General features: G+C 41.2%; 1 protein-coding gene across 9 annotated transcripts in view; it reads right to left on the bottom strand.

The window, feature by feature from the left end:
* ank2b (ankyrin 2b, neuronal) overlaps positions 1-13255 on the bottom strand; it is a 176339-nt gene that overhangs the window by 112867 nt on the left and 50217 nt on the right. For 7 of the 9 annotated variants that reach the window (XM_061961222.2, XM_061961226.1, XM_061961221.1 and 4 more), the window contains exons 3-4: positions 9591-9689; positions 1888-2160 (exon numbers count right to left, since the gene is read on the bottom strand). In XM_061961222.2, coding sequence (XP_061817206.1) covers positions 1888-2160; positions 9591-9689 — 372 coding nt within the window. The remainder of the gene's footprint in view (positions 1-1887; positions 2161-9590; positions 9690-13255) is intronic. The other 2 variants (XM_061961224.2, XM_061961225.2) reach the window with 1 other exon arrangement.

The raw sequence follows: 13255 nt of genomic DNA, 5'->3' as shown, positions 1-13255 counted from the left end.
GGGATAGGACCAATAGGTATGAATACTTTTGGGATAGGTTTATATCTAAACTCTCGACTTCAGTCACTTCAGTAGCCATTGTTTAACACTAGTACACTGTGTACTAGACCTCAAATGTTTTAGCAGATAATCATACTATACTTGATCAACCCAGAGCGCTATAAAAGAATCAAGACAGCTTTAGAGGGGTCGGGTAGTCGGTGGTCCGGTACTGCAGGGAAGTCATTACCATCTTTCCATATATTATATTTCAATATCTTTGTATTTCACAATTGCAAGCTACTAACCAGTTAAATTTAAAACACAAATTTATTCAAAATATGTGAGTCCCCGCTTCAACTCTCCATCAGTTTGGGGGTCCTTGGCTTGGGAAACTTTGAAGACCCCTGATTAAAGCTAAAGGCGTATTCCTTCAATACTTCCAATCTCGTATCACGTCTCAGGAGTCACTCGCAGCAAAATAATGATAAGAAGGGACCGACGGTACTGGATGGGGGCGAAACTGTACCGTGACAACTGAATAGAACCCTCAAATACCTACCTCATTCAAATACAGATGCCTGGTTGGCAGAAGAGACTGAGGTCCAAGTCACTCTCGCCTTATAGGCAGAGCCCTGCAGATTCTCACAGATCAACAACCTGAAGAGCGGCTTGATTGTTGAGTACTAGAAGAATCCCTGTGACAACGTTTTGGTCATCGGACAATGCAAGAGACAAATTCTTCAACCGTCAAACAATGCGAGAGGAGAGCCAAGGTGCCTATACGTGTCAGACCTCCAGCTCAACGCACGACAAGGGTATGACTCTTCTGAGACCGCAGTACAAAAAGAACTTGCCCAGCAAGTTTCATCTGGAGAAATGTCCAGCTGTCAAGCTGCTATTAACCTAAAACAGGGGGGCAGAGAGGGAAAACTCCCTCTCCCTCATGCAACAAATCCCTGGGCCGCTAGGAGCAAACACAGGGAGTGTAAATCCGCTGTAACATAGACAAGAGCCAGTGCAATGCATTAGAGTCCACCACCTTACCAGCACCCTGCCTGGAGCCATGGTCCTTCAACCTGCGGAGTGGAAGTGCAGCAGATTCCACATATCCACTGGACCGAGCAAAGATGCTTTCCGTGACATTAGCTGAGATCAAAGATCCATGCGCCATCTGCCAAATTGGACGGCGATTGTGGACATATTCTGGGCCACACTACATCTGGGCTTGGAGGCCGTTGGATGAAGACCACTGCAACCAGTTGAGGAGAGGGACTACGGCACCTTGCCAGCGACAAACGAACGCACCGCGTCACCACAGCAAGCAAAAAGTGAGTTGTATTGTATTGTGGTGGGGGGTAAAGCACCAATAATGCCTAATTTCAATAGGCAACGTTGATTTGACAGTCATAGAACTAATAAAGCTCGTAAGTTGAGATACCACTGTATATATTAGTGCAACCATACCTCGCCTCTACCTCCAGCGACCTCCAGGCAAGATTGAGTTTGACACCCCTGTCTAGGAGCCCGCTAAGGCTAAGACCTATGAATCCATCCAGGGTGTTCGAAGTCTTCCTTCCAGGTCCAGTTTTAGTAGATGCGTGAGCCGGGTCAACTGAGTTCTAATCTCAGTGCCATTCGGATGAAATAGTTCCTTGCCCTGTCTGTAGGGTTGCATCCAGACACTCTGTGGAAGGAGCTAATAAAGATGTCATTTTGGTTTATGTACAAAGCTTGTGACCGTAGGTGGTCACAAAACCCTCACTCCTCTCCAACTGAGGCAGGATCTTCGACCCCAAATTTCCACTCTCTTGGGCCACACAACTGGAAATAGTTTTTACTCCCTTGGTATTCCTTCAGAATCACAAACACCTACTTCAACAGATCTAGAACCAAAGGACTCTTCACCTCTGTGGCAGTGCTCTGGTTGCCCCCGTTCTCAAGAAGGTATCGCACCACATCCAAGTGATTCTCCTGGGCGGCCATGTAGAGTGGAGTGAATCCATTCTGCACAATCAAACAAATGATATAGCAACAAACCGTAGACCAAGAACTGGGGAACCTAATACCATTTGATTTCACCTGAGATTGTGTGTTGATGTCGGCACCTTGCTTGACCAGAATCTTCACCACTTCAATCTGACCCGCGAGAGAGGAGATGTGTAGAGCTGTATTTCCTTTCTAAATTCAGGTCAAAACAAAACAAAACAAAACAAAACAGTCAAGAACATATTCTTGAGATCAACATGCAAATAGAACCCATAATTAAAACACACTTTCTTCTACAAACCTCGTTTCCATATGAGTTGGGAAATTGTGTTAGATGTAAATATAAACGGAATACAATGATTTGCAAATCCTTTTCAACCCATATTCAGTTGAATATGCTACAAAGTCAACATATTTGATGTTCAAACTGATAAACATTTTTTTTTTTTGCAAATAATCATTAACTTTAGAATTTGATGCCAGCAACACGTGACAAAGAAGTTGGGAAAGGTGGCAATAAATACTGATAAAGTTGAGGAATGCTCATCAAACACTTATTTGGAACATCCCACAGGTGAACAGGCAAATTGGGAACAGGTGCATTCACTAAAAAGCTTTACTAAAAAGAGAAGTATTCAAATGTTTCTTAAAAGTGTCAACACAGGTAAGATCACGGAGGGACTGGTGCAAGTTAGTCTGGGAGCTATAGCCTGGAATGCCAGGTCTCCACGGGTTTTAAAACGAGTTTTCGGGATCTTTAGAAGACCCTGGCCGAGAAGACCGGAGGCTGCGCCCTGAACAGTAGGGGCATAACATGTCAGTGATGTACTGAGGGGCCCCACCATGCAATGCACGGAATGTTAGGACTAAGATCTTAAACTCAATTCGGAATTTAACTGGAAGCCAATGAAGACTGGATACAATGGGGGTGATATGGCCTGTTCTGGGTGCACCGGTCAAAAGTCTGGCGGCTGCATTTTGTACTGTCTGAAGTCTATTTAGTGTTGACTTGTTGAGAAGAGTGAAAAGAGAATTGCAACAGTCAATACGAGACGAAATGAACGCGTGAATGATCATTTCGAGATCCAATTTTGACAACAAATATCTCATTTCAGAAATATTTCCGGGATGATAAAAAACAGTTTTTGCTCAGTTGACGACAGTGACCCTCCAAAGACATTGACTGATCCAACACAAGCCCAAGGTTTCTGAGGCTGCATTGAACAGATGCACCCAGAGCACCGATTGAGTTCTTGATCAGGGGGATCTTTTTATCGGGAGCAGTTGTCTTTGATTGCTTGATTGATTGAGGTTTGGTTGAGGTCAGCACTTCAGTCATCAACAATTATGTCATCTGAGAAATGGACATTGTAACAGTGTGTCAGGCTTGTCCCTGACAGTTTGACTGTGTTTTAGTTTTTCCTCTGCGTTTGTCTTAGTTTTCTGTCAGCGCTTTTATTTTGTCTTCATTTCCTGAGTGCTGCTTCCCCTCAGCTGTGGCTGATTGGCACCTGGCCACACCTGGTGTCAATCAGTAAGCTGCTATTTAAACCTGCCTCCCCCTCCAGTCAGTGCTGGATTATTGTAGTGTCTACCTGTCATAATACTTGTCGTTGTAGCTCTGTCTACTTTTGTTCACTCTGCTCATGTCATAGTTCCTTCGTGTCACAGTAAGTGTTTTTGTTTCTTGTCGACAATTAGCCTTTGTGCTATTCTAGTTCATAGCCAAGTTTGTTCTCCGCCTTGTGCGCGCCTTTTGTTTGTACACTTTTGTTTGTTTTTTAGCTATAGTGTTAAATTAAATCATGTTTTCTCGCTCAATGCCTGCCGTCATCTCTGCATCTTGGGGTTTGTCACCAACATACTCTAACACAGTGTAGGTCTGACTTGGTAGGATATGTACAGCGAGCAGTGAACATAGTGAGCTCAGAAAGCATAAGAACAAGTATATACATTTGATTATTTGTCAGAATTTATCTGGAGGAAATTTGAGGACAACCAGTTTTTAATACAGGATACACATTTTGTATGTGTGGCTATCATGAATTGATTAAACAAGTTGAAAAACTTATTGGGGTGTTACCATTTAGTGGTCAATTGTACGGAATATGTACTGTACTGTGCAATCTACTAATAAAAGTTTCAATCAATCAATCAATGAGTTTATGCACAAAAAAGTGGAAGGACCAAAGCCCAAAAATGCATAGGAAGTCAGCCATTTTAGTTCGAAGATGTCGTATTAAATGTCATATTGGGTATTTCTAAAAATTGGCTTGGAAGCACCCCTGGAACTTAAAAGTCAAATCCTCTGACGCTGAAAATTCAGAAAGCAACACAACATTTGCTAAGTGAATGTTTCGAGTGGAAAAGATGCACACAAAAATATCAAAAACCCATCAGACAAAACTTTAACTTCACACTTTTAAGATGCCGAATTATGGATGACAGCTTGCAACAGGCGACCAAATGCAAAAACGAAATGTATATATTACGTGTTATAAGCGAAATATGATATTTGGTATCCTGCGTTTAAACAGGAATGGCAACTGACTCTTTTTGAGGAAACAGCTCATTTAGACAGAAGACTTGAAACAGCAAATGTCACGTGTGGGGCGCATGATGATGCGGGGTTTTGTTCTCCCAAGATGCAAGGGACGAATCCGGACAGGACTTGCAGGTAATAACTTGATTTAATAATAAAACAACACAAAACAGGTACAAAACAGAAAACAAACCGACTGAGAAAGGTGCCGAGCGCACCGGAAGCTAAGGCTACAACTTAGCAAAGACTATGACATTTAGCAGGGGCTAGGAGACAAGCAAAAACTTACTTAGCAGTCGTGTGACACAAATAAAGAAACCAGGCTGACTGACTGGAAAAGGCAGGCTTAAATAATGTCAGTGATTACAACAGGTGCGCGTCAGAAACACAAGCTGCAGGTGGAATTAATATGTAACTATGGTAACCAACTCAAAGGTGCACAGACAGGAACAAAATGAGTCCAAGACTAACAGAAAACACACGTGACCCGAAAACCCAAACAGAAATATGATCCGGGCAGCGGATCATTACAGCAAATACACAAAGCTTTTACTTGCAGTTGTGTCCATGATCCATCCCGATCAATGGCTTGCCTGCTGAAGGCATCATAAAATATATAGCTTGTCCTATTTATCCCAGTTGTTCAAATATTACAATGTAGACATACTTGCCAACCCTCCCGGATTTTCCGGGAGACTCTCGAAATTCAGCGCCTCTCCCGAAAACCTCCCGGGACAAATTTTCTCCCGAAAATCTCCCGAAATTCAGGCGGAGCTGGAGGCCACGCCCCCTCCAGCTCCATGCGGACGTGAGTGACGTGTTGACAGCCTGTTCACACGTCCGCTTTCCCACAATATAAACAGCTAATGATCGAGGGCGAGTTCTTGGTTTCTTATGTGGGTTTATTGTTAGGCAGTTTCATTAACGTCCTCCCAGCGCGGTAACAACACACAACAACAGCAGTCAGGTTTTCGTCTACCGTAAAGCAGTTCGTCTGCCGTAAACAGCAATGTTGTGACACTTTTAAACAGGACAATACTGCCATCTACTGTACATGCATACTGTATGTGACCCACCCATAATGTGTCACATTTTTGTGTTGATTTATTTTATTTTGTGGTTTGAATTCGTTTTTGGAGCTGTCATTACACATTTATCAGTATTCACATTGGTCAGTAGGGTGCAGTAGGGTGTTTCTTCCCAATTGAATGCCATCACCTGCAGACCGGAAGTGTCTTGTCATTCTGATGAGAGCGACCAGTCTGTGAACAATTGAAACGTCCTGTGTGCTTTTTCCTCCTGTATAACAGGTTAGTTTTGGTTAATCAACTCACTGAATAATATCCATGTGATCTTTATAAGTTTAAGTACACATTCTGATGGTGGAGCCTAAATCTAAAGTGTTTGTGAGTTGTAGTTTGTATTTGTGAATGAATCCAGTGCACAGCTGCAGTAATCAATACAAAATGGCGACGTGAGTGCGCAATGTTTATATAGGAATTTCTGATCCTAATTCAGACTCCCAAATTAGAGCTCCCGTTTTCTTATTGATTTTAAAATGTATATTTGTATAATGTGTGTGTTCTGAAATAGTGACAGAGAATAGAACAAGGATGGACAATTCAACCCTTAACTCAACAATGAGTAGATGAGTGTTATGTCTGTGTATATGTGTAAATAAATGAACACTGAAATTCAAGTATTTCTTTTATTTATTTATTTATTTATATATTTATATATATATATATATATATATATATATATATATATATATATATATATATATATATATATATATATAGCTAGAATTCACTGAAAGTAAAGTATTTCTTATATATATCTTAACCACCCGTGACCTTTGATCCCTCAGGCGGCACTGCTTCAAAAAGCGACATCAGTGTGTAAAGGATATCACCACATGGGCTCAGGAACACTTCAGCAAACTACTGTCAGTAACTACAGTTCGTCGCTACATCTGTGCATAGTAGAGTTAATACTCTACTACGCTAAGCGAAAGTCATTTATCAACAACACCCAGAAACGCCGCCGGCTTCGCTGGGCCCGAGCTCATCTAAGATGGACTGATGCAAAGTGGAAAAGTGTTCTGTGGTCTGACGAGTCCACATTTGAAATTGTTTTTGGAAACTGTGGACGTCGCGTCCTCCGAACCAAAGTTCAAAAGCCAGCATCTGTGATGGTATAAGGGTGTATTAGTGCCCAAGACATGGGTAACTTTGTTGTGGAATTTCTGACCTTTGAGCTATATTTCGTGTCTGTCAAGAATGTCTGCTCATTTCATTTCTCTTCTATTCTAAACTATCAAAGCAGTGTTTTTCAACCTTTTTTGAGACAAGGCACTTTTTTTGCGTTGAAAAAATGTGGAGGCACACCACCAGCAGACATCATTAAAAAACAGTTGACAGTAACAAGTCGTTGTCACAATTGTTGGGTATGACTTTAAAGCATAACCAAGCATGCATCGATATATGCATCTTGTCTCAAAGTAGGTGTACTGTCACCACCTGTCACATCACACCCTGACTTATTTTGAGTTTTTTGCTGTTTTCCTGTGTGTAGTGTTTTAGTTCTTGTTTCGTGCTCCTATTTTAATGGCTGTTTCTCTTTTTTGGTATTTTCCTGTAGCAGTTTCATGTCTTCCTTTGAGCGATGTTTCCCGCATCTACTTTGTTTTAGCAATCAATAAGATTTTAGTTGTTTTTATCGTTCTTTGTAGGGACATTGTTGACTGTCATGTCATGTTCGGATAAACTTTGTGGACGCTGTCTTTGCTCCACAGTAAGTCTTTGCTGTCGTCCAGCATTATGTTTTTGTTTACTTTGTAGCCAGTTCAGTTTTAGTTTCGTTCTGCATAGCCTTCCCTAAGCTTCAATGCCTTTTTTTAGGGGCACTCACCTTTTGTTTATTTTTGGTTTAAGCATTAGACACCTTTTTACCTGCACACTGCCTCCCGCTGTTTCTGACATCTACAAAGCAATTAGCTACCTGCTGCCACCTACTGATATGGAAGAGTATTACACGGTTACTCTGCCGAGCTCTGGACAGCACCAACACTCAACAACAACACATCATTTGCAGACTATAATTACTGGTTTGAAAACAATATTTTTAACTCAAATAGGTGAAATTAGATAATCTCCCACGGCACACCAGACTGTATCTCACCCGCGGCACAGTGGTTGAAAAACACTGCATTAAAGGACCAGATGTAGGCCAAAGTTGAATATGGAGTCGGGCTGACCATTCTACAAAATGTTTTGATTGTCTAAGTATGACTAAGGCAGGGGTCGGCAACCCAAAATGTTGAAAGAGCCATAATGGACCAAAAATACAAAAACACATTTGTCTGGAGCCGCAAAAAAGTAAAAGCCATATTACATACAGTGTGTCATGAGATATAAATTGAATTAAGATGACTTAAAGGAAACTAAATGAGCTCAAATATACCTACAAATGAGGCATAATGATGCAATATGTACATATGGCTAGCCTAAATAGCATGTTAGCATCGATTAGCTTGCAGTCATGCAGTGACCAAATATGTCTGATTAGCACTCCAACAAGTCAATAACATCAACAAAACTCACCTTTGTGGATTCATGCACAACGTTAAAAGCTTGGTGGACAAAATGAGACAGAAAAAGATGTGGCATAAAACACGTCCTAGAAAGTCGGAGAAGGTTATACATGTAAACAAACTACGGTGAGTTCAAGGACCGCCAAAATTAGTAGGACAAAACGGTGCTCGCCAAATACTCGAATCAGTGAAGCATGTTTAATATAAACAGTGTGCTTTATAACAATTAGGGAGGTTTGTGTCATGTTTGTCCTCCTACAGAAACCATATTAAAACAAAAAATATATATTTTTCCCCATCTTTTTCCATTTTTCATACATTTTTGAAAAAGCTCCAGAGAGCCACTAGGGCGGCGCTTCTAGAGCCGTGGGTTGCCGACCCCTGCACTACACTTACATATCTGTGAAGTCCCCATTAATGCTGAAATGTACATACAGGTTTTAGAACAACATATGTTGCCATCCAAGCAACGTTATCTTATTTCAGCAAGACAATGCCAAGCCACGTGTTACAATAGCATGGCTTCATATTAAAAGAGTGCGGGTACTAGACTGGCCTGCCTGTAGTCCAGACCTGTCTCCCATTGAAAATGTGTGGCGCATTATGAAGCCTAAAGTACCACAACGGAGACCCCAAATGCTGAACAACTTAAGCTGTACATCAAGCAAGAATGGGAAAGAATTCCACCTGAAAAGCTTAAAAAATGTGTCTCCTCAGTTCCTAAACATTTACTGAGTGTTGTTAAAAGGAAAGGCCATGTAACACAGTGGTAAAAATGCCCCTGTGCCAACTTTTTTGCAATGTGTTGCTGCCATTAAATTTTAAGTTAATAATTATTTGCAAAAAAAAAAAAAAAGTTTCTCAGTTCGAACATTAAATATCTTGTCTTTGCAGTCTATTCAATTGAAAATAAATTGAAAAGGATTTGCAAATCATTGTATTCTGTTTTTATTTACGAATTGCACAACGTGCCAACTTCACTGGTTTTGGGTTATGTACATACAAATAAGTAGCATTCTGCTTTCGATAAGCTTTTGTTGACTATGTAATGATAAATACCTGAATACTGCGGGTTTGTTTCATTTGCATGAATTCATTTATTTTGCAATTGCACAGGCAAGACGCTATTTATTGTCCAAAAGATAAGAAGGTGAAGTTGAAATGACAAAATGAGTATTATGGCATGTCACATGTGGTCGTATTCGTAAAAAACTATGATGGTGGCATTATGGATTTTAGATAGAGTAAATATGAATCCTGTTACCTCTCAATTAAAAATTAAAAAATGTGCTGTTTTGAGAATAAAACATGTCAAGAATTATAAATTTTTTTAATGTTTTTTTTTACATGAGTTCACAATCATGTATATTTTATATCATTTTATTCCCAGTGTGAGCGACATTTGATTGACTCCCATCATCACAGAAAAAGCCGACCCCACTAGATTCCCCACCTCAATCTCCAGTTGACTTCGGTTTTCCTTACCTTTGTGGCAGAATTCAAGGCAACTCCCCTTTCTAGCAGCTCCTGAACCAGGTCTACATGGCCCTCCTTGGCTGCCAGGTGCAGTGCGTTGAGACCATTCTGAAATACAAAACGAGGACAATCGTTAAGTGCTACTTACGCTGTCATTACTAAAGACTGTTTGACCATTTATTTATTTCTGTAACATTACAAGGATTTACCGTATTTTTCCAGACTATAAAATCATTTTTCCCCCTTAAAACGCGACAGTGCGCCTTATTACTATTTAATAAATAATTCTGGTTTTGCTGACTGACTTTGGAGCTATTTTATTTGGTACATGGTGTAACAAGTGTGACCAGTAGATGGCAGTCACACATAAGAGATATGTGTAGACTGCAATATGACTCAAGGAAATAACACCAACATTTTATATGTTCCTTTGAAAATATAGAACGTTACACACGGCGCTCAAAAATCTATCAAAATGTTTTAGTACGACTTTGGTAAGCTATGAAGCCACACCGTTTGATGGATAGTACTGTGCTTCAATATATGAGTATTATTACGTTGTGTGTATAAGGTAAGACATATGATCTGGCGTTTTGTTTCGCAATATTATGCAAAAGCAACTTTTCTTACCTTCTGGTATCTGCTGATCTGTATTTGGGATCTGCATAAATCCTGTAAACATGCGCGCATCCGCCTTTGTAGTCTGTGTCGACACCGTAGTCGATAACCTTCTTCTTTTTCTCTATCTTCTTGTTATGGGACATTCATCCTCCACTGTTGCCATTTTTAGTATAAAGAAGTGTAAAATTCTTACTTATATCTGTCAGTAAACTCACTATAAAAGGGCTAAAACATACCTGTGTAGTGAGTTACATTATTCACTCAAGGAATTGTAGGTATTAGAGAGTTCCGGTCGGACGGTTATTCACGGGACACATTTCCGGCAGATGAGGAGATGCTGCTCCGTTATTGATTGAAGTAAAGTCTTAATGTCATTAAAACAGTTAGCGCCATCTTTTGACACTTCTTCCACTCCCGTCCTTGCACGCTACACCGCTACAACAAAGACGACGGGGAGAAAACACTGCCGAGGGTCAGCCACGTAAATAAGACCGCCCACAAAACGGCGCATCCTGAAGCGACTGTCAGAAAGCGGCTAGAAGATGATCTGTAAAACATAATCTATGCAACATTTTGACCAAAGAACCACCATTACATGTTATGTAGACCACAAGGAAGTGTTTTACATTTAGAAAAAAAAAAATATATATATATATATATATATATGACTCTGTGGAGGTCTTGCTCCTTCAGGTTTTCAGACCACCAAGCACGGACATGATAGCTTTTCAATAAATGTTTCTTGTGGGTCTTTTCAGCCATCGGTTTGTGTCAGTTTTTGCTCTCCCTCTCGCTCGTGCTCCAACTGCCCTCTCGCTGCCTTTAACAGAGCGACAGGTGATTAGATAAACGCGCCCAGGTGGGCCATCTACGCACCTGTCGCTGATCTCGAAGCCGGTCCTGGCACACCCCGCTTCGCTGCAGGTTCGCAGGCCACGCCCCCCCCACAGACTTCTTTATCCCTTGTGTAATGTTCATATTGTTGTTACTCAGCCAGTGTTTGTGGGTCTGATGGACCCGTTGCATTTTGTGGCTTTTAATGCCTCACAATCAAACACTTTTATGTTAAAATACTGAACAGATGTTTACCTTATCCCAAAAAACATCTGTTCAGTATTTTAACATAAAATTGTTTGTTTGTGAGGCATTAAAAGCCACAAAATGCAACGGGTCCATCAGACCCACAAACCCTGGCTGAGTAACAACAATTGGAACGTTGCATGGAAATTTCTCTGCCAGTTTCTGCATCCCACAGGGATTCTTCTTTTGTGTTTCTGCACCTGCGGTTCCCACACAAGGTTGCAACATTGTTTGTCAACACTGTCTGCTCTCATTTTCTCGCACATTTTACCCTCTGATGTTCTGTGTACCTACACTCTGTCCTCCTCCTGTCTCGGCCTGCTGTGTGTGTGTGTGTGTGTGTGTGTGTGTGTGTGTGTGTGTGTGTGTGTGTGTGTGTGTGTGTACGTGTGGTAGACACAGAACATCAATTTCCACAATTCTATTAGCCCCGGGTCCAGTGGACCCGGACATCTTATATGTAATATAAATGTGTAGGGGGGGTGTATGGTGTGTGGTCATTAAATATGTATTCTGATATATATTCTTCACAGAAAATGAGCCAAAGCCAGTGAGTCTCAGTTTGAAAAATTAAATAACTGTATCATTTTTCTTTTAATAAAAATTGAAAACGGGTCCCACAGACCCGAACACCACACAAGGGTTAATGCGCCTTATGTATGAAAAAAGATCGAAAAATAGACCATTCATCGGCAGTGCACCTTATAAACTGGTGCGCCCTATGGTCCGGAAAATATGGTATTCATAAAATTACTTAATTAAGTGACATTAAAGGCCTACTGAAACCCACTACTACCGACCACGCAGTCTGATAGTTTATATATCAATGATGAAATATTAACATTGCAACAAATGCCAATACGGCCGGGTTAGCTTACTAAAGTGCAATTTTAAATTCCGCGCAAAATATCCTGCTGAAAACGTCTCGGTTTGATGACGTCAGCGCGTGACGTCACGGATTGTAGAGGACATTTTGGGACAGCATGGTGGCCAGCTATTAAGTCGTCTGTTTTCATCGCAAAATTCCACAGTATTCTGGACATCTGTGTTGGTGAATCTTTTGCAATTTGTTCAATGAACAATGGAGACAGCAAAGAAGAAAGCTGTAGGTGGGAAGCGGTGTATTGCGGGCGGCTGCAGCAACACAAACACAACGGTGTTTCAATGTTTACATTCCCGGAAGATGACAGTCAAGCTTTACCATTGGCCTGTGGAGAACTGGGACAACAGAGACTCTTACCAGGAGGACTTTGAGTTGGATACGCAGACGCGGTACCGTGAGTACGCATGCAGCTGCGGCTTCCAAAAATTTGATCGCTTCCCCGTACTTGCGTGCCGCTATGTGCATGTCACATACGTAACTTTGGGGACTTTGGGGAAATATAAGTGCTGTATGAACTTTGGGGAGGTGAACGGTACTTTGGGCTGTGGGATTGAGTGTGTTGTGCAGGTGTTTGAGTTGTATTGGCGGGTTATATGGACGGGAGGGGGAGGTGTTTGTTATGCGGGATTAATTTGTGGCATATTAAATATAAGCCTGGTTGTGTTGTGGCTAATAGATTATATATATGTCTTGTGTTTATTTACTGTTTTAGTCATTCCCAGCTGAATATCAGGTCCCACCCACCTCTCACAGCATCTTCCCTATCTGAATCGCTCCCACTGCCCTCGAGTACTTCCCTCTCACTTTCATCATCCACAAATCTTTCATCCTCGCTCAAATTAATGGGGAAATCGTCGCTTTCTCGGTCCGAATCGCTCTCGCTGCTGGTGGCCATGATTGTAAACAATGTGCAGATGTGAGGAGCTCCACAACCTGTGACGTCACGCTACTCGTCTGCTACTTCCGGTACAGGCAAGGCTTTTTTATCAGCGACCAAAAGTTGCGAACTTTATCGTCGATGTTCTCTACTAAATCCTTTCAGCAAAAATATGGCAATATCGCGAAATGATCAAGTATGACACATAGAATG

The sequence above is a fragment of the Nerophis lumbriciformis genome, linkage group LG05, assembly GCF_033978685.3.
Source record: "Nerophis lumbriciformis linkage group LG05, RoL_Nlum_v2.1, whole genome shotgun sequence".
In the NCBI taxonomy this organism is placed as follows: domain Eukaryota; kingdom Metazoa; phylum Chordata; class Actinopteri; order Syngnathiformes; family Syngnathidae; genus Nerophis; species Nerophis lumbriciformis.
The sequence above is the reverse complement of the archived record's forward strand: the minus strand, read 5'-3'. Positions and strand labels throughout refer to the sequence as shown.